Source organism: Pelophylax lessonae (assembly GCF_965119305.1).
Source record: "Pelophylax lessonae genome assembly, chromosome: 3".
Taxonomy (NCBI): Eukaryota; Metazoa; Chordata; class Amphibia; order Anura; family Ranidae; genus Pelophylax; species Pelophylax lessonae.
In genome coordinates, this window is record NC_138770.1 from 248,904,354 (window position 1) to 248,927,141 (window position 22,788).

The window sequence follows — 22,788 nt, forward strand, 5'->3', positions numbered from 1 at the left end:
CACATTATAACTTTTCCTTGCTCGTTAAAAAAAAAAAAAAAAAAAAATTGCCGGTGCTTTACTAACGCATTTAAATTTTGAGAGGTTTACAATATATTTACAGCTTCAGCATTCTCCAGTTTGTTGTCTCTGAAAATGAATGTAAGTCATCTGTTGACAGCCATCTCTTTGTACAGTTGTTTCCTCTCATTCAAGTCAGATATATGTTGGCAATTGTGGCTGTGTTGTTTGTGCTGCATCTAATGACTGCTGTGAGCATTTCTAGCTGGGCCCATTCAGTCAATAGCAAAATGAGACCAGGCACCCTGGAATCATCTGTCTTCATGCACCCATGCCAGGTGTAAATATAAACTGAGACAGGAAGTCACAAAATGCCAGGCAGAGCACAGTTCTAAAAAAGTAGCCAAAAATCTAGTTTTGGGTAGAGGATGGTTAGAAAACTGTATGTTTACATTTACTGTCCCATTAGGCAGTTTTCTCCCTAACATCCTGCCCTGGAGACACAACAGGAAGTGAAGGCAAAGTGAGTGATAATACCTTTTATAGATAGTTGTCACTATTGGAAGAGTTCCCCTCACCACCTGTTTAAGTGACTGCAATATCATTTTGAATTTCCAATCACTTTTTGTCCTGGTGACAATTATCAACAAGACAAATAAGGGGAACCTCTAAAGTACATAAAACATTGCATTCCCAGCAGTATCCCAAAAAAATGTTTTGACTGAGATGCACTTTCATGTATTGGCTGAAATAAAATTGTGATTTCTTATTGGGCTTACATTTTCAGTTACTCCTGAACATCTGCCGGCATTGCTCCTCTGGCATAATTCCAAATGAACGAATTCGCAACATCGGGATATCTGCCCACATTGATTCTGGCAAAACAACTGTGACTGAGCGTATTCTCTACTACACTGGCAGAATAGCACAGATGCACGAGGTAAGATAAGCCCGCATTTGTTGTAGTATATCTAAAGCATATCGCGTATGGTTAAAATCGAACTCCTAGCACAGACCCACTGCAAGCTTATTTTGTCCAGGGGGAGAAGAAGCAGTTTTACTTACCTGATGCTGTGGTCCCCCATGATATGGCAATGGACTGCCCCTTGGCTTCCCCATGTCCCAATTCCTGCTCTGGTCCTGATGACGTCAGGATCCTACAGTGCAGGGATGCAGAAGCTGTGGGGACTGATCTAACTGCAGGGAGGAGCAGCGGATATTGTAAGTAAGTACAGGTGCATCACAAAATATTAGAATATCATTAAAAAGTCAATTATATTTCAGTAATTTAATTCAAAAAGTGAAACTCCCCTATTTACAGGGTTATATATTTCAAGCATTTGTTTCTTTTAATTTTGATGATTAAAGCTTACAGCTAGTGAAAACCCAAAATTCAGTATCTCAGAAAAATAGAATATTGTGAAAAAGTTCAATATTGTAGGCTCATGGTGTCGCACTTTATTCAGCTAATTAACACAAAACATCTGTAAGATTTCCTGAGCATTTAAATGGTCTCTCAGTCTACACAATCATGGGGAAGACTGCTGACTTGACAGTTGTCCAGAAGACAGCCATTGACACCCTCCACAAGGAGGGTAAGTCCCAATAGGTAATTTCTAAAGAAGCTGGCTATTTACAGAGTGCTGTATCCAAGCATATTAAGGGAAAGTTGAGTGGAAGGAAAAAGTGTGGTAGAAAAAGGTGCACAACCAACAGTGATGACCGCAGCTTTGAAGCAAAGGCCATTCAAGAATTTGGGGTCCATTTACAAGGAATGGACTACGGCTGGTGTCAGTGCTTCAAGAGCCACCACACACAGATGTATCCTGGGCATGGGCTACAACTGTCGCATTCTTTGTGTCAAGCCACTCCTAAACCATAGACAACCTCAGAAGCCTCTTACCTGGGCTAAGGAGAAAAAAACTGGACTATTACACAGTGGTCCAAAGTCCTCTTTTCAAATTAAAAGTAAGTTTTGCATTTCATTTGAAAATCAAAGTCTTATGAGCCATACACACTATAAGATTTTCTGAAGACTTTTTCCTTTTAGACTTACCAAAACCATATAATATGAGGTCAAAACTAAACACTTTGTATGCAATCCGGCAGGCCCCTGCACTACATAGAAAAGGTAAATCTGAAGGACAAAAGTCTTCAGAAAATCTTATAGTGTGTATGGCCCTTTAGAGTCTGGAGGAACAGTGGAGAGGCACAGCATCCAAGTTACATGAGATCCAGTAAGTTTCCACAGTCAGTGTTGATTTGGGGAGCCATGTCATCTGCTGATGTTGGTCCACTGTGTTTTATCCAAAGTCCACGCAGCCCTCTACCAGGAAATTCTAGAGCACTTCATGTTTCCCTCTGCTGACCAGCTTTGTGGAGATGCTGATTTCATTTTCCAGCAGGACTTGGCACCTGCCCACACTGCCAAAAGTACCAATACCTGGTTTATTCATCATGGTATCACTGTTTATTGGCCAGCAAACTCGCCTGACCTAATCCCCATAGAGAATCTGTGAGGTATTGTCAAGAGGAAGATAAGCGACACCTGACCCAGCAATGCAGACAAGTTGAAGGCCACTATCAAAGCCACCTGGGCTTCCATAACACCTCAGCAGTGCCATAGGCTTACCACCTTCATGCCACGCCGCATTGATGCAGTAATTCATGCAAAAGGAGCCCTGACCAAGTATTGAGTGCATATTATACTGTACATGGACATACTTTTCAGTAAGCCAACATTTCTGTATTAAAAACCTTTTTTTATTGGTCTCATGTAATCTAATTTTCTCAGGTACTGAATTTGGGGTTTTTACAAGCTGTAAGCCAAAATTATCAAAATTAAAAGAAATAAATGCTTGAAATATATCCCTGTGTGTGTAATGAATCTATATACTTATGAGTTCACATTTTGAATTGAATTACTTAAATGAATAAACTTTTTGATGATATACAGGTGCATCTCAAAAAATTAGAATATATCCTTTTCTTGTTCCCCTAGACAAAAACTAGCAATTAACCCTTGCAGTGCAGACCCAGTCCTACTGCAACAGATAATTTCTTTGCCCAGAGTTTGACTTTAAAACCACCATCAGGTCTCTTTTTTTTTTTTTTTTTGCCATTAGAGGAGACTTCCCTTTACTTCCTGTTCCTTATGCACAACAGGAAGTGAATACATCTCTCCAAATTGCAAAAAATATTTTTGGTTCTGCTGGGCACTAGGAACATTTTGAAGAGGAGAGTTTCACTAATAGGAACACATATAGAAGTAAAACATGTATCACCACTATGTCTAAAAAATATATTTTGATACCTTAACCACTTCCCACCCGCAATGTACTTTGGATGGGTGTATGGTGTAGGCAAAGCGACGTATCTGTACATAGCTGCCTAAATCCGGGTTTAGGGTGCACTGTGATTGTGCACAGCGGGAGCCTGTCAGTAAGTCCTAGCCAATGACAGTGATACAATCACAGCCCGAAGCTCTGTGTTGACAACAAGACAGAGCTCTGTACAGAGAGAACAATCTGTTTCTCATCCCTGCAAAGCAGTACACTTTACACACATTGCACATAGCCAGGCACACATTGAACCCCTTGATCACTTTGGATATTTACCCTTTTCTAGCCAGTGTCATTAGTACAGTGACAATGTATAATATTATCACTGATCACTATTAATGTCAGTGGCAGTCAGTCATTTATTGTCAGATTGCTCACCGCACTATCGCAGTTCCATTATAAGTCACTGATCCCTGCCATTAGTAGTATAAAAAAAAAAAAATTACAATTATTGTGTATATATACCATAGTTTGAAGTCGCCTTACTTTTGTGCAAGTCAATCAATTAGTTTTGGTTACAGCGTTGCATGACCATGCAATTACCAGTTAAAGTAGCACAGTGCTAAATCGCAAAATATATGGCCTGGTCATGAATAGGATAACATCTTACGGTCAAGTGATTAAAGAGCAGTCCTAGAAGAAGACCGCAATAAAGAGATGTGCTTGCTTCAAATTTGATTTTATTATATTCTCTTATTGTTGTGGGACATCAAGGATATGCCCTGTCTATGGAAAGCTAGAAGTTAGACTATTCACTCGGAGCTAGTGCCTCTGGAGATGTTCAAGTAATAATTTCTTTTGCAGGTCAAAGGAAAGGATGGAGTTGGCGCAGTTATGGATTCTATGGAGCTGGAACGCCAGAGAGGTATCACCATTCAGTCTGCTGCCACTTACACCATATGGAAAGACACCAACATTAACATAATTGACACACCAGGTATGTTCTTTGGTTAAGACCAAAGCTCTTTATAATGTATTTTATGGCTTCAAGTGGCAAAAATTTTTTGCATTTTTGCTCTCTAATAACAATGTAACTGGTCTCATCACTATTGAATTAAACAATGCCTAAGTAAGTAATAAATAAGACTATAACCTGAATTCATTTGATCTTTGACCTATTTGCTTGATTACTGGGGGTTTTTGTACTTCACCCATTGCTATGTTCCTGTGTTTTTTTTTTTTTAATCTATTTTACCCCCAAGTAGCTACAAAAATCTGTTGTTTTCATTAAAACCTGTTACCGAGTGAATTCCTCCCAACTGAAATATGCATGGTAAAAAAAGCACTTTTTTTGCAGGTAATTAAAAAAAATGTGCATTCATTTTTTTTTTTTTCCCCCAAGGAGTCTGCAGTGCTGGTGCTCTCTCCGAGTCCTGCACACTCTTAGCATAGTTGTCTGCTCCCACCTCATACAGCCAGACAGTTACCTGAGGGTAGGAAGATCAATGAACTACGAGGACACCCACCAGCACCCTTGCAGATCATTGAGAACTGCAAGCCGTCAGCGGCAATGGCTTGCCGTACTTGTAGGCATTCATTCACAGAAAACAGTGGATGAATGATGTTTCCATGTGGGCGGAGCCCCACACTGTTTTCAAATTGTGACAATGGACAAGGGAAGAGGATCCTATGCCCACTGTCACAGTGAGGGGGGAATCAGGGGGCAGAGACGGTAGATGCTGGAATATGTTACACGTGCCACCCTAATAATGGGTGTAACATGTTCCAAAGATAAACCCAGCCTTGATATGAAATGTTGGGGTAACAAACCCTTAAAAGGGCTGCTACTACTGCCGTTTGTAATGATTTTCTGTTTTTGTTTCATTTCTCCCCAGTAAATTTTACACCCCAAGTGCTCGCTCATATTTGTTCATATGTGCAACCATACTGCCGCCCCCTCAGACACGACTCGCTCACTTGAATGGGTTGCACTTGGTGGCAGTAGTAGCAGCCCTTTAACCACTTAAGCCCCAGAAAATGTTACCCCCTTCCTGACCAGGGGGTATTTTGCGATTCGGCACTGCGTGACTTTAACGGACAATTGCGCGGTCATGCAACGCTGTACCCAAATTAATTTGACGTCTTTTTTTTTTTTTGATTATGCGCTATAAACAAAAAAAAGCGACAATTTTGCAAAAATAACAATATTTTTCACATTTTTTTTATATGAAATTCCCCCCCCAAAAAAAATGTAAAAATTTAATTTTTTTTTAACATTTTAGGCCAATTTGTTTTCTGCTACATATGTTTGGTAAAAAAAAGCGTATTTTGATTGGTTTGCGCAAAAGTTATTGCGTTTACTAACTAAGGGAAAGATTTTTGTCATTTTTTTATTGTGTGTGTGTGTGTGTGTTTTTTTTTTTTTTTTTTTTTTTTTTGCGGGACTGCAACATTGCGGCGGACAGATTGGACCCTTGACTGACATTTTTGACACTTTTGGGGGTACCAGTGACATTACTACAGTAATCAGTGCTATACATATGCACTGTTACTGTAAAAATGACACTGGGAGGGAAGGGGTTAACTTTATTGGAGAGGGAGGGGTTAAGTGTGTCCCTTGGGGCGTGTTTCTTACGGTCATTGGATGTGGCTGTGTGTGTAACAGCACAGATCAACGGTCCTACATAGCAGGACCGAGTGATCTGTGCTTTTACACAGGGGAGAGTGACAGGCGGCTTTGTTTACATTAGCCGCCTGCCTTTCTCCCTCTCTACCCGACGATCGCGAGTGACCGGCGGACATCGGGTCCGCCGGTCACACGCGCCGGCTTCTTCGGGTACGAGCGGGGGCGGGAGCGCTCCTCCTGCAGCGCGCTCGCCCCCTATTCCCTCCCAGGCTAGTGACGTACCGGTACGTCACTCTGCCTGGGAGGGGCTTACCGCCACCGTATATAGTCGGGGGGCGGTCGGCAACTGGTTAAAGGGTTTGTTACCCCAACATTTCATATTCTGGATATATACCTGCATGTACTTGTATGAAAAAGTATCCTGTTCTTTGTATTGCTTCCTTTATGTGAAATCCCTGGTTTTCCTGTTACTCTGCTTTCCTATTTAAAAGTGTTTACACTAAACAGCAGAACACACCATGGTCAGTTCTCTAGGTATGTTGGGAACTCAGCCTGCTCTCCTCCAATGATCAGACTTTTCCTGTCACACCCCTCCTGCACAGCCATTCATTGATTCATCAAGATTAGTGTTCTGCTGCCCCCCCCCCCCCAGCTCTTATGCAGAGAGAACAGAGAGAATGTGATCACTTATAAAAAAAAAAGGGGGGAAAAGGGTATTTATACTTACTTTTTTATATATATATATATATATATATATATATATATATATATATATATATATATATATTACAAAAATGCTTTGCCTTTCATTTCTATTTTAAACTGAATAGGTTGGTTTACAAGGTGATCGTGTACAATCGCCTTCATTTTTTCTGTGGTATAAGTAGAGCCCTGAGCGGCTGTCCAACATCCTGCTTTTACTCCCCCCTCTCCACCTTTTAACCACCACCACCACGTGTATAGTCACCCATGTGAACAAGCAGTGACATTGTCTTACTTTTGTACGGCAAAGTGATCAGAATGATAGATTGAATGTCCTTAAAGTCAGGGCCAAGCCTCAGGTCCATGTAACTGCCGCCCTCTCTAGCTTTACATGCTTTATTTCCCTTTCACCTTCTGCCACAGGATACAGGAAGCAAGGAAAAATAAATGGTATTTACAGTATGGTATGTATGGGGAGCATCTCTCCCCTTACCGTCAGCACTGGTGGTTGTCCACCCAGATAAGCAGCACTGTCTCATGGGTGCAGTGAGAGAGTCCTTCTCACTGTGTAAGTACTGACTTGGAGCTTACACAGGGTTTACTCTCTTGTGCCTGAATATAGTGATAGGAGTGTAGAAGGAAACAGTATGGGAAGCATATAAGTGAATCTGTTTTGCCTTGTACTCAAAGCACAGGTTCACTTTGAGTTGGTGATACTGTTAACCAGATTGTAAGATGTCCTTTATGTTTACCAACTACTGAACAAACTAATTTGTTATAAAAGCTGGTTGGCCTTAGTGCTACATAGTTGTTTGTGAATGTAAATATTCTACAATGAGATTGTAATGTTTATGGCCAGCAGTAGTTATATATGGATTCAGAGAGATCCCTAAGCATGGCACATATACACAAGAAGTACATCTATATTTTATGTTTATACAGTAGGTACAAACATCTAAAAAGCATGCTATTTATCTGAAAATGAGAGCATATCATTTTAATTCATGGTTTTTCAGTTGACTTATGGTTGAAAAAATATTCTCAATTCCACTGTTTTTTTTTTTTTTTTTTTTTTTTTTTGCTCACAAGTGCAGTAAAATGAATGAAAGGGAATTGTATCCCATCAAATATTTACTGCTTACACGCTGGAGCATATGAGTTCTTCTAATCCTCAGTTTGTATTACATTTTAGATTGTATTTCTTGACTCTCAGCACGTTTTACAGTCATTTTAAAGAGGTCAGATATCTCTTGGTGATGTGACAGTTTTTGCTTTTCCTTGTTATGTCTTCCAGGGCATGTGGATTTCACAATTGAAGTGGAGAGATCACTGAGGGTATTGGATGGGGCCGTCCTTGTTTTATGTGCCGTTGGAGGGGTTCAGTGCCAAACTATGACCGTTAACAGACAGATGAAGCGATACAGTGTCCCGTTCTTAACTTTCATCAACAAGCTTGACAGGCAAGGCTCCAATCCTGTAAGGGCCCTGCAGCAGCTCAAGTGAGTGTCACTTTTTTTTGTATGGATTTTGGAAGCTCTCTCAAAATGTAGAATTCGCAGGACCTTTGCCATTTTTTTTTGTTTATTCAACAGGTCCAAACTGAACCATAATGCAGCATTTGTCCAGATTCCTATTGGACTTGAGAATAACTTTAAAGGTCTCATAGACCTTGTTGAAGAACGAGCTGTATATTTTGATGGAGAGTTTGGGTATGTATAGTTTGCAAAATGTTTCTGTATCTTATTGCTTGCACTTGTAGAGATATAAGGAAGCAATTGTATTTTTTAATAATATAGGGCCTTAAGCAGTGTTGTGCTGTAAGCCACAGCATCAGAAATTCATGCACCTTCATGCACTCACTGTGCATGTGACCGATTTTTCTGTAATAAATAAGCTCTATAACCGGGGTATTGAACTAAAATTCATGTAAGTCTGGTCAGTAAAATTTTCATCCAGCAGAGGTCCAAATCTCATGTTTGTGCTATTACTCTTTCTTCAAATCATAGCTCCTCACCTTTTTACAGTTTCCCTTTTACGTCAGTGTCATCAGTCCTTCCCTTTACCTTACAGCACTCTTCACATTACACCCCCCTCTATATTGCAGAACCCCACCGCCCATGTACAATACAGTGCCTGCTTTACATCACACCCCCCTTTGCATCCAAGTCCCCCAATTTTACATCACAGCACCTACACACACCTTACATCACAGACCTCTACCCTTTACATCAGTTTCCTCAGCCCCCCTTTCCTTGCACCAAGTCCCCTTTTACAGGCCCTTTTTACTTGCAGCTCAATCCCCTTTACAGTCCCCCTGTACTTGCACCGCAATACACTTCACAGCCCCCCCTTCCTTGCACCCCAGTTTACTGCACAGCCCCCTTCCTTGCACTCCAGTCCCCTTTACAGCCCCCCTTTACTTGCATCTCAGTTCCCCCTTTTTCTGGCACCCCAGTCCACTTCACAGGCCACCTTCTTTGCACCCAAGTCCCCTTTACAGCCCCCCCCTTTTTTTTTTTTTTTTTTTCTTTGCCTGTTTACTGGTCTACTTTAAAGCCTCCTTTCCTTCCTTGCAGTCCGTTCGCCATTATATGAATGCCCTCTCCCTTAGATTACATTTCACCCTGTCAATTACAACACTCCTCTTTTCCGATCCTACCTTACACAGCATGTAGAAGGCAGAAGGCACGGCATGTTCAGACAGAGGGCGGGACATGCTTTTCATGTTAACAGGCAGGTGATTGGTTGCTAGGACAGCCCGGCATCCTAGCAATAAATCACTGTCTTGTTAACTTGAAAAGCACATTCAGCATGTCCCGCCCTTAGTCCACACATGCCGCATGTTCTGCCTTCTACATGCTATAGGATGAATGTTATGGCGGGGGGGCGGAGGAGGATGGCAGCCGGGAGAGGATAGGACTGGCATTCGTACCGCGGTCTGCCATTTAGTGATGCCTGCTCTATATTATTCTTACAGGCAGTATATGCGGTATGAAGATATTCCAGCTGAGTTCAGAGCAGAGGTTGCAGATAGGCGGCAAGAGCTGATAGAAAGTGTGGCAAATTCGGATGAAATTCTTGGAGAAATGTTCCTGGAAGAGAAAATTCCATCTGCTGCTGACTTAAAGGTGAGTCGTGGAAATAAATATGACTGTTCTTTTCTACCACCTTTACATTTTCCTGTATACGAGGAGACTAACATTCACTTTGCTTCTCAGTTGGCCATCCGAAGAGCTACACTGAAGAGGGTATTTACACCTGTTCTGCTAGGAAGTGCCCTAAAAAATAAGGGTGTCCAGCCCCTTTTGGATTCTGTATTAGATTATCTTCCAAACCCTGCTGAGGTGTCTAACTATGCCACCCTCAATGAAAAGTAAGTCTCCGCTTTATAAATGAAATGTTTTGTTTCTGTGCATCACTAGCAAATGTTGCAGTGAAAATTGAGGTGGCAGTGGAATGCATCACCATGCTCTAGGCACAGCCAAAGGTGCTGTTTTAGGAAAGCATTGTCCTTTCTGGTTCCTAGGTTCACTTTCCAAATAAACATTTGTCAAAAAGCTTGGGGGACTATGAGGAAATTCGTATTCATTTTTTTTCAACTAGTAGGCTGAATAAAACAAACTGACCTGATTTCCCCATCCACATATTTTAGGTGGATAGGGAATCCTCCCTGCTTATGTCATTGTATTCTGACACAGAGGAGACTCCCATCCCCCCCCACATCAAAATTATGCATCCATGCAGGGCCAGCTTTACAGTGGTGTGCATGATTGCAGAACATTGTTTATTTCTTAGTTGCTTTTGATCGGGATTGAAAATCTGGAAAAAAAAACTGCACTGAATTCAAATGATAGGCAAAAATGCATACAACGTTTGAACATGTTTATTTTATGTCCTATTATATATATTTATTTATTACACAAATTGTAGGTAAAATGCTTGTGTGCGTGTTAGGGCTGGTCTTGTGAGGACTAGCCGGTTTTGCCTCATGAATGTTTAATAAAGAGTGTCTAAACGCATAATAAAAGTGTAATTACTAGTTAGGGGTGGTGGTTGCATTGGCTTTTTTTGCCAGGATTTCTTTTTGCCTGGTGATCCTCCAGAAACACAATTCCTGTCCTAGTGTGGCAATGCTCATACACTGTCCTGTATCTATGGAGGAGCAGCATTCTCACCCTAGGACTTAATTATTTAAGTCCTTAAGTATGTACTGTATGGCCACAAGAGCCCCAGATAACACAACTGCGTGCCTAGAAGTGCTGGGAACATCCCTGCAAAGGCTGGAGTTACACTTAAAAATGCATTGTTTCGACTTACAAACATATTCCACTTAAGAACAAACCTACAGTTTCTATTGTGGTTGTAACCTGGGAACTGCCTGTACCACTATTTTTGACTACAGCGTGTCTACTTTCAGAAAATAGGTAATGTTTTGGGGGTTTAAACTAATCTTAAGGCTTAAAATTATTTTTTTAAATGTGTGCAAAAAATTGCATAGAAAAAACAAAAATACTCCGGTAGTGAAAGGGTTAAATGCAGATATGTCTGTTGGTAATCTGTGTAGAAATTTAGATAGGCTTTTGGGTTTTCTGTGTAACTGGACCAGATGTTTGCTGTGTAAACAGGTGACAATTGCTCAATGTGTACTTCTTGTTGTCCCTTTATCTTAACTCATTTAACAATGGTAAACGTATTTTTCTTTTTAGAGACAGAGAAGAGTCCGCAAAAATATTGATGAGCTCTCTCAGGGATGGCTCTCATCCATTTGTTGGATTGGCATTCAAGCTAGAGGTAGGTGTATTTTTTTAATTATGGCTTGACCCCTCACTTGCAGTTTTGTCCTTGCTAAAATCAAGTGGTCTGGTCACTCTCATAAGATTGGCTAATATGAATCAAATCATTTGTCTTCTGCTACTGCAGTAGGGTGTATTACATTCAGTTAAAAACAGGAAAAATAAAGCTGGCCATACATGAACCGAAATTAGCCAGCAGCACTGATCAGTGTGTTCTGATGGTGGGGAAGTCTCCCCGCTGTCAGAATACAGTAGCTCAGCGGGGTGATTCTTCCTTCCACCTTAAATGTGTGAATGGTGTATTCTAGTCGGCTCCTTTTTTTTTTTTGGTTCAACCCACTGGTTGAACAAGTCCAGTGTTTGTCTGTTATGTACTATAAATGACAGTGAGGACTGATTATTTTCCTACCTTCTTTTTTACTTTAAAGAAGTTGTAAAGTCAAAGTTTTTTTTTTTTTTTGTTTTTTTTGAGTGTCTCCGCTGCCCAGGACTCTCCCTCCTCATTGGTGGAGACGGCAGCATTGCGCCATTGGGTATGAGAGAGGGGGGAGGGTCGCAGCCTCGTGTCTGAATGGACACAATGAGCTGTGGCTCGACTCGGGTGCCCCCATAGCAAGCTGCTTGCTGTGGGGGCACTCAATAGGAGGGAGGGGCCCGGAGAGCCGAAATGGGAGCTGAGAAGAGGAGGCTCTGTGCAAAAACACTGCACAGAGCAGGTGCGTATAACATGTTTGTTATTTTAGCAGACCGAAAAAAAAAAAAAAACAAGACTTTAGTATCACTTTAAGAAGAATGAATGTCCCATTTTTTCTATATATGTTTTATGAGGCATTATTTGAGGGAACCTGTCACAATAAAAAATGAGCACTGCTATATATTATTAATTTTTGAAGGGCTTTGTTCCAAAGCTGTCATTCTTATCATTACTGTACTGCTTGGTGAGACACTGACTTTGAATAAACATAACATGTTATTTATTTGAACTCCCTAATGTGTAACTGGGCTAGTGGCTCCCAAAGTAGTAAAGCTGGGTTAGGAATGACAACTCTGGGTATGAACCTTCAAAGTAAACTTTGCAGAAGTTTGCTATGTATGATCTAATAACTCAATCAGGAAGTAGCATCTGCATGTTTCTCCAGTGAAAAATGTGCCTTATTGTTTTTTGTCTGGTTTAGGCTGGTCGCTTTGGTCAGCTGACGTATGTCCGCGTGTACCAGGGAATGCTGAAGAAGGGAGAATATATTTACAATACAAGAACTGGAAAGAAAGTCCGTGTACAGAGGCTTGTCCGTCTTCATGCTGACGTAATGGAGGTACAGTGCTTTTCATGAGAGTACTGAGAAAATATATTTACCTGATTTTTTTTAATACTTGTATAAATTAATATCCATAGTTTGCATTAGTGATATTTACCTGCAATCCATTTTCTAATATGTACAGGATATAGGAGCTATAGTAATATGTAGCTAAAATGCATCTATCCCCAAAACGTTGTAGTTTTGCATCGAATTGGAAAAGGTTAATAGAGATTTCCCCTTGCTTTCTGTTCTATAGACAATTTTGTACCGAAGGGAGTGAGTGAGGGAAAAATCAGGTACAGGGAGGGAAATAGACAACATTAAAAATCTGACAGAGGTTCTATCATTCCTCTACCTAATTAAAAAAAAAAAAAAAGGGTTTACTGCCGAAATAAACAGTCGACTCAAGAATGGATATTGCTCAACCCCTACCTAATCATACAAATAAGGAAAGCGCTCTAACATATATTGAAGGTTCTAATAAACTCAAACTCCTCAAGAGGAGGGGACGAGAGTGAGAGAGAGGAAATCGCAAAAATGAATGTGATACTGCCCCCATTCACATAAACAATTGACCTTTATTGCAAACAACCTTTTAAAAGACACAAATCACATGACATATTAAAAACAAAAACCCAGCCAAACCTGCTCCTGAAAGTGGGCTCATAGATGTTCAAAACTCACTATAAAGACTCTATAGGCCAGTCAGTCAAACATTAGTATTAACATACCTATACCACACATCTTTCTAATTTTGTAAAGGTTGGCCACCCCTATGATCTGTATTTGTGAAAAGGAAGTTCATCCAATGGACAGCTGTGGGGAAATTAGAATTCTTGTGCTCCGGATGATAGACAGATTTCTTTAATAGAAACATTGGAAATGTGCATACACTCCTTTATTCAACCGATATAATTCCCTATCAATTCTGATGAAATAGATGTACACAGCACGGTCATGCTGATTGATTTATTCCCATATCACAAAGGAAACAGATGTCAGACTTGTGATTGAGGATTGAAACACCAATGGTCCAGAGGAGGTGAACTGTAAGTGTAAGTCACTCACACAGGTATATTCCTGTCCTAGTTGGATGTAGCTTTTGTTCCTGGTCTAGAGGAGGTTGCATGTATGGTGGGTAAACCCCCACATGTAGTACAGTCCTTTCTTCACAGGAACTATAAATGCACTTCAAAGGGACACATCACCATATACTCAACATATTGGCATGTATTTGGTTGTGTGTGTTCTTGTATAAAGGCATTAAATACATTGCAGCACTGATTCCAATAGATAAGGAACCAAGTTTCTTATATCCATGCAAGCTGTTAGTGGATGTTCCCCATGTATTGTGGGTACTCGTATAGTTAAATGACTTGTATAGCACTTCGTACTTATCAAAGTATGCGTTGTCAGATGTCCTTGCATAACGATCATCATCCTTAGGAGGATCCACCATTTTATATCTTCCAAGAGTCAGCGTGGCCATAGGAGCAGGTGGCTGGGCTTTAAACTAAGCCTCGACTGCAATAAAACCTTATAGGAGTTCTAATCCTTCCCTACTCTATCCAACTAAGAAAATGTTTTGGCTATGGTTGCACTTTTGACCTGATATTTTTTTTAATGTTCAAATAGGTTTTTATTAGAATTTAACATAGAAAAATAAATGATACAACATAACAGTGTAACATACAGATGTTCAGCCTAGTTGGGGAAAGTCAGGCCGCATTCGAGTCTCTGTCCAGATAACAGCCTTGTACCTGTAAAAATAACTATTTTCCCTGATATATTTTTTTTTTTTATGGGCCAAGCTGTTAATAAAAACTTGCTTTAAAGTTTGCTTGCTAAAGCCAAAACATTTTTTTTCTTTCTTGTCTGGTAAGGAACACAGTCTTTCACATTTTGGGTTTTCTGCCACCTACAGTAGCAGTGGACACTGGCAAACAAAAAAAGTGTAAACCAGCCCAGGATAACCCCTCCAACTACTAGCCTGTTTTATTGCTAGTTTCTCAGAAGAAGAGCTATCTTCTATTCAGCTCTGCTCTCTGGAAGACTAGAAAATAATTGGGGGGTGTCTCTACAGGCTGGAAACAGGCTCTTCTAATGGCACAAATCGAAAGATGCTGTTAAAAATATAATTAGGCTTTATTGGCCCCCCACCAAACACATATACCCTATAAAAAAAAAAAAAAAAACTAGAAAAGTTTTTTATTAGAGTCGAAATCACAAAGCAAATCATAAAATTGATATTCAAACACAAATTTTTTTACGCCTTCAATTTATCAAATAGAACTCCCTTTATAATGGTAGCGCAATACAGCATGTACAAATAGGTTCCCAGATTAGTACAGGAACATGGACAATACAGGGTGTTCCACTGTTTTCTTTGTTGACATGTTTCGCAGATTTCCACTTCTTCAGGAGGTTAAAGGGCTCATAACAAGTAAGGTGTACAAATACAAATGTTAAAAACATGAACTGAAAAATTACAAATGAAAACCGATAAAGGCCAAGTTTAACCATGTCTGACTCACAAAATTAGAAACCATGGATAAGGCAACTCAAAAGCGTTCCAGGGATGGCATGGGAGCACATTGAGAGGGGGGGCTCCTAAAAGGTATCTGTAATTGTACTATTATTCAGATTAAACATAGGACAAATCCACAGGATTTATAAACGAAGAAACCATGTGGCCACATGCACTAATAATGTGGAGATACATGCCCACAATTGGGCATACCCACCTGTGCAAACACTGTTAAACCAAACAACAAATGTTCCAAACGATAGGGTTCAGACTGTGCTCAACCTAGGAATATTCATAAACCCAGAGGTAATCGTGCATTAGACAACCGTTCCTAGTTCTAACAAAAAATGTAAATATCCAAGCAAAGCTTTATTTATTAGTTTATATCCCAAAACTATGTTATTTTTTTCCAAAGAAATATAGCAGAATACAATTTGGCCTAAATGTATGAAGAAAGATTAATTATTTTTAAAAGTTTATAAAAGAAACTTAGAAAAACATATTATTTTTTTTTTTTTTTTTTTTATCTGTCTCAAATATAATGATTTTTTATGTCTCAAAAAAAAAAAAAATGTCATTTGTACGCACAGTGTTGCATGACTGAGTAATTCTCATTCAAAGTGTGATAGCACTGAAATCTAAAAAAATTGCAATGGGGTGAAAGTGTCCAGTATTCAGGTAGGTAATAAATCAAAAGCATCCACTTACAGTACACCGGGGAACAGGTTTTCCGGTGTCCAGGGGCAGCTGCGTGGTGTAGTGATCAAGAAGAACTCCAGCTTTCCACCTAGTGGCCAATCAAAAGGGAGAAAAACGGTGCACTGCTCAGCAGAGAGTGAAAATTTTGCTGAACAGCCAGCCCTGAGAAAGCTTTACAGCACAGTGAGCAGGGACCTGGAACAGCATCAGTCTGCACAACAGCTGGTATCCAGGGGAAGAATTGAGAAAGGGACTGTGCCTTGATGCGCATTGCTATGGAGATGGCAAGATGCGTTCTGTAACTAGGAAGTGTTGGAGGATTTCTCAGAGGGCTGACCTTGTTTTTACTGTTGCTTACTGTGCCTTCAGTTGCACTGTAAAGCTTTGTTGGAACTGGCTGTTCAGCACTGCCACATTCTCCCCCCCAGTGTACCATTTTCTTCCCTTTTTATTGACCACTAGGTGGGAAGCTGGTATTCCTTTCCACCCCTATGTGCTTTATTGCAGAGTGGGCGCATATATGCAACCTAAATGTAAACTTTCTGTGCTGAGAGCGCATGCCCTGCATGCTGCCAGCACAATTGCCAGCAGGGATCGGGAAGCTCCCGATGCTTACTTGTGATAGGGAGCTTTCTGATCATGTGACCGCTGTGACAGCCTATAGCAGCGGTCACATGACCCAAATGCCTGCCTCTGCCATCCATTATTTAGAAGCTCCTAAAGGGCCAGGAGGCGGCGTCAGAAAGGGGTTAAAGTGCATGTATTCACCATTTATTGGACTCTTAATGCTTCCTTCTCAGTTACACGTGTATTCTCTGGCCACAGTGACTCAGGGCCTCCTTTTGTCTTTTCCAATGTTTTACTTTATTGGTTTCTCAGGCAGCAGTTTTCTGGTGAGCTGTTCTGTACACCTGTTGGTTGCAGTGGTGAGCGTCAGGGATTTCGTTTTTTTTTTTTTTTTTATTTTTTTTTTTTTTTTAATTTAAAGTGTGAATACCTTCTAACCCTTTTACAAACCAAGAATAAAACAAATGGGCTTTAGGTGCATGTTAAGATTTAATTAGTATTAAAAAGTTCAGGTTTTTTTTCCACTCTGAATGATTGCACTTCTTGTAATAAACTGTAATTGAAATTTGTTTTTCAAGGATGTAGATGAGGTCTATGCAGGAGACATCTGTGCATTATTTGGGATTGACTGTGCAAGCGGGGACACCTTTACCAGCAAATCCAATGATAACCTATCTATGGTAAGTTGCATGCTCATGGTTTTAAACATTTTAGACCTCTTTAGTACAACTACGGAAACTAAACTTTTTCTCCCTGGAGAAGAGCCGGTAAAGAGGGGATATGGTTGCAATAAACAAAAATCGTGACCGCAGTATCAGAAATAAACTATTTAATCTAAGATCTCTGAAGAAGTCGTACAGCCCAATATGTAGTTGTATGAGAAACTTAGTGTAAGTTTTTTTTTTTTTTTTTTATTTTTATACTGCGGTCAGTGCAGTAAAATGTGGAACTGCTTTCTATTTCAGCTAAGTAGACTGTGGATTGGATAGACATGTCTCTTTTGTCAAACTTGCCCATTATGTAGCTATATATGATTAGTCAGCAGTGTAGCAGAGTTTCCTCTTCACAATATTTAGTGCCACCAACACGATATGCTTTATAGAAAACCTCATTTGTCAGACCTCTGTTAAAAAAAAAAAAAAACCCTGCCATTTGTTGTAATTTTGTGAAACTTTGGTGATGGTCTTCAGTATCTGGATACCACCAGAAATTTAGTGACCACAGAGCGCATATCTCACAGAGAATAGTAGAAGGTGCAGGCATAGCTGTCATCCTTGGAGGCATTCATTGCCAGGATCGTGACATAATGCAGCACATGTTTAAAGGTTAATTTCCCTTTCTCCTCAAGAGTCAGTTCATCTTTTCACAAAAAAACCCCGAAAAAGTCAGCTAACTCACAACACCCTCCCCACCTCTCCTTTTCCTATTGCATGTACATTATTATGTGATGCCAATTTTCTGCCTCCCTCCCCAGTCCGGCACTTTAAAACATTTCTACACATTGCCAGAGGTTGTGTAACAGCATTATGTGATGCCAATTTTCTGCCTTCCTCCCCAGTCCAGCACTTTAAAACATTTCTACGCATCGCCAGAGGCTGTGTAACAGCATTATGTGATGCCAATTTTCTGCCTTCCTCCCCAGTCCAGCACTTTAAAACATTTCTACGCAGTGCCAGAGGCTGTGTAACAGCATTATGTGATGCCAATTTTCTGCCTTCCTCCCCAGTCCGGCACTTTAAAACATTTCTACGCAGTGCCAGAGGCTGTGTAACAGCATTATACAAGCAATGGCAAAGACTCATTGGTCAGTGCTGGTCATGCGACTGCACTGTTGTGAGTTAGTTTGCCTTTTCATTTATTTGTGAAAACATGAACTAACTCTTCAAAGTCTAATTCCAACTTTAGCAACATATTATGTGTTCTACCCATATTTAGGGTGTAATACTTTGCTAAGCAATCCCTACCTCCACATTTACCTGTATAAAAGTCAAAATGGACAGTTTTTTTTAATGAGCGGTGTAAAATTTTAGATCTGTATAGTACACTGGCCTGTCTGTTTCCTGTTAGAAATAATAGATCCTCTTCTTGGTTACAGGAGTCTATCCATGTACCAGATCCAGTCATCTCAGTAGCAATGAAAGCTGTCAACAAGGTAAGATGCTTACACATACTTTTGAGCATCTAGCAATCCTGTTTGCTTCATAGATCATTGTTTGCCTTTAGACTGATTTTTGATGTTAACACTTTCATTATGGCACAATGTAAATATACTAACAGAATGAATATGTTGCCTTTGCTTGCAAACACATGTATCTAAATAAAGCATTCAGTGACTGTTTCTGACATAATGTCTTGTAAAATCCCAGCTTTACAGTGTGCTAGGAAATGTATTTACTGATATGATGTAAGAGAACTGTAGTGTAATACTTGGTATTTTACAAAAGATTAGTCTTGGGACTTGTTCACATCACACTATGAGGTGCGTTTGAGCGCACATGCTTTTTTAGTGTAATCTAGGGTGGCCCATTAACTTCACTGGGTTTCTCTATGTGCGTGAAACATGCAAAAAAATGTTTTTTTAACCCATGCCACACCAAACCAAATGGTACTGCAGTGCCATGCAGTTTGGATGGCGCAAATGCTTGATGCCTGGAGATGCCATTAAAACAAAACTTCACTCTCTCAATCAACATTGACTATTTGTAATCCTTATTCTGCTAGCATGTGTAAATGGTAAGGAAGATATATCGTATTTGCTTGTTTGAAACTTTTTTTTTTTTTTTACATTGCTTCAGTTACTTTCTGGTTTCCAGGCATAGGCAACTGATGTCATACATCCCAGTTGCCTTCGGCAGTAGAGGAGGAGTTTTCTCAACTAAGCATACCCTCCTGCCTGCATGCCTGAACTAGGGACAGTGATTTCAGGAAGTAAATGCTAAATGGATCATCTGCCTTTAGTCAAAGCTGGCCACAGCCAGAAATGCTAGGGAGTGTCTTTCAATGTAATTTTTTTTTTCAACAAAATAAAGCATGGAGACATGGTTGGATGGGTGAGTTTGCTTTAAATACTAAAAGAGAATTAAATGGTATTTTTTAGTATGAGGAGCTTAGATACAGTGTAGCTCCACTTTAAGAATTGCACACATTTCAGCACTGTGCCTGGTGTGAACAAGCCCTCCATCTTACTAGACTAGAGAAGGATTTCCACTTCCAGTAAGCACTTGTGACACCCCTTCATTGAGCTATGCCTAGGGGTGTGTGTCCCCGACAGCTTCCCACCAATCAAATATTTCATAGCAACTCCGAGGACTTTGCAAGGCTCAGCCCTAGCTTTATACAGAACTGAATCTAATGCATCTCTCATCCCTCAAAAAAACTGTTACTAGGAAAAACCTGCTTCTTGCTGAAAGCTTAAAACCATTTTAGTTTATCTTAATCTGAGAACAAAATGCAATATTTTGCAAATGATCAATCCTTTCAAGTGGTGAATATATTGAATGTCTTTCTTTTTTTTTTTGCTTTTTACCTTTTATTTTACCTTTTGCTCCTGCCAATAACTTTCTGTCCTGGGTAACAAAGTCTACTCATTGTACTATGGAGTGCCTATTTTTTGCTCTAGGACTGGAAGTGGTAAATGGAAAGAACACTTTCCCCAGCCCCCTCCCCATACTACAAGGGAAGATGTTGTATAGTTTACTGAGGTGAGCTTCACAGGGTTGATAAGGCTGTAAAGTGCACTGGACAGCGTTGGATTTATGGGAGGATCAATGGGTGTTTTTTTTTTTACACTGATATAACAAAATTATTTCAGCGGTAGGTTTTAGCAGACCAAAGAGGACAAATACAAGAAGTGTAGTAAAATATATATATAAAAGCTGCTCTGTGAAAATGATTATATCAATTGATAAAATAATAAGAATTAAACACCATATGTGAATTATGAATAAATTATACAGTCTTAAGTTATAAGTGAACATTAGTTAAGTCCAAAACCGGTGAAGGGTGAAATAAATCCAAGTAAATAATATGTGGAAATTGTCCGTGACTTCAAGGTTATCCACCACCACTCCTGGGTATCCACCACCACACAAAATATCTACTTACCAGAGACCCAGAGGGTCAAGCGCGCCAAGAGCAAGCGGATGGATACGTGACCAATGGACCTTGCCATTGTACTCATACAGGTAGATTCAGCGTAGTGTCAGGTAACCAGAGGAGATGGCAAAATGTAGATTAGACATGCTATGGGTAAATGGAATGTGTAACCACTAATGATCTCTGCTGTACTCCTCATAGGATATTCCGCTTTGCAGCCAATGATTCCCATAAATATAGATATAAAATCGCCATAGTGTAAAATCTTTAAGACCCTTTTATTAATACATAAAATGTTGCACTTACAACAGAGAAGTAAACATCAGGCAAAGATAAAAAGCCGGCCGGCAATCGCTACACCCGTCCTTCTGGGATCACGCAGTACTCGGTGATGTCAGCATGTCGCTAAACCGACGCGTTTTGTCATGAGTGACGTCCTCCTGGTTACTGTTGTGTTTAAAGTGTACTGTAAGTAAACCCCCAGGAACCCCAAAAAAACTCTGTCCCAATACATATTTTTTATGAAGGGCAATATAGGAATTTACACTTTAAGGTTTGCAAGGTATCAAGCATGCGAAATTCTGAATTGGGGGAGTTTTTCTTCATTTTTGCCAGTATAAATGACAAGTTTTTTCTCCAATTTTGTAGTGCATACAGACACAATAGGCAAAAATCAGTTTTGTGTAGCTTAAAAAGTTTGTTTTTTTGCATATGCATTTTTTTTAGATTGATGGATTTGTTTTAAATGAAAATATTTTAATAAATTGATTTAAATTTTGACCTTTAATTTACTCCCAGAATGATCTAGATAAGTTCTCCAAAGGTATCGGTCGGTTTACACGAGAAGACCCAACTTTCAGAGTGCACTTTGATAATGAGAGCAAGGAAACCATAGTTTCTGGCATGGGAGAGCTGCACCTGGAGATCTATGCTCAGGTAATCTAACAATGATCTTCTTTTAAAATCATAATTTTGTATAATACATGATGTAACCCTTTGCAGTAAGATATTTACATTCCGAACACTACAAATTACATTGATTTCTGAGATACCTAAATATTTCTCAATTCAGGGAATCCTAATAAAATATCCCTCTAAAATGTGATCACACAATTCATGTTTAGTAAACAAGAGGAAAGACCATATTTGTAAGCTCCGTTATGTGAGGGTCATACTGCCTGATATGTGAAGTGGAGTGGATGATACCTGCTGATAGACATTGTGATGCAGAAAGTGGACCACATGGCTACAGATGGCACATTGGGACCAGTTTACCAGTGCGTGGGTGCGGGCAAAGTTACTTTAGAAGGGACGTCCTCCATCTCATTTATATTCACCTTGCCTACGCTTCCATGATCCATGCTTCAGGCCTGAAGAAGGAACGCATGCTTCGCAAACGTGTTGCCATTTTTCATGCTCTCTAATTGCGACCAGGAAGTGACGTCACGTCCTTCTGATCCCTCTCCTGGTGTGTTCCACGGACTCCGGAAGCTTCGGTCACCATCGAGGAGCCCCGAATGCTGACGGAACCAACAGGAGAATCGCCATCCAGGACCCCCAGGATCGCGTTTTAGACATATCACTACATGCTTTTAAATAAGCTTACCTTGTAGTTTTTTTTTATAATCCTATTTAAACATTGTTCTGCTGCACTTAGAAGGCGTTTTTGTTTTCTCTCCTTCTTGTGCTTTGACAGACTACTATAATCTTGTGTGTTTTTTTTTTTTTTTGTTTATTTGGCACCGGTGTAGGAGAATTGTGACCCCCTCCTAGTGCACTTTGTACAATTTCCACAATTTCCTTATGCTCTGTACCAAGTTCTTGTAAGTAATGTAAACTAATTTTTGTAAAATATTTATTGAACCGGAAAACCTTTTGTTTATGGCCAGCTTAAAGGAAAGCTCGAAATTGGTAGAAAAAACAATATATATAGCATATGTAATTGCTACAAAAGCCATATTGTCATTTTAAAGGCATAGTTCACCTTTATAAAAAAAAAAAAAAAAGCTGCCTATGCAGATAAGGCACATCTGTAGATAAAAACAACCTGTGCAGCTTTGACCAAAATTGAATAGCGCTATATTGCTATAGGTGTAGGTCATTTACATACCTCATGAAGCTTGACTGGAAAACTCCTAGGAGATTGCTAAGAGATGCCTAGTTGTTACTGTTCACCATCCCAGGAGTGAGCTCTTTCTCT

At 39.9% G+C, this 22,788-nt stretch overlaps 1 protein-coding gene across 1 annotated transcript in view; it reads left to right on the forward strand.

Annotated features, from left to right (window-relative positions):
• GFM1 (G elongation factor mitochondrial 1) overlaps positions 1-22,788 on the forward strand; it is a 73,196-nt gene that overhangs the window by 1,607 nt on the left and 48,801 nt on the right. Inside the window, exons 2-12 of the mRNA XM_082249876.1 lie at positions 788-940; positions 4,146-4,278; positions 7,904-8,108; positions 8,202-8,318; positions 9,587-9,737; positions 9,828-9,982; positions 11,316-11,400; positions 12,578-12,715; positions 17,072-17,173; positions 18,589-18,645; positions 21,387-21,524. Of these exons, the coding sequence (XP_082106002.1) occupies positions 788-940; positions 4,146-4,278; positions 7,904-8,108; positions 8,202-8,318; positions 9,587-9,737; positions 9,828-9,982; positions 11,316-11,400; positions 12,578-12,715; positions 17,072-17,173; positions 18,589-18,645; positions 21,387-21,524 (1,434 nt within the window). The remainder of the gene's footprint in view (positions 1-787; positions 941-4,145; positions 4,279-7,903; positions 8,109-8,201; positions 8,319-9,586; positions 9,738-9,827; positions 9,983-11,315; positions 11,401-12,577; positions 12,716-17,071; positions 17,174-18,588; positions 18,646-21,386; positions 21,525-22,788) is intronic.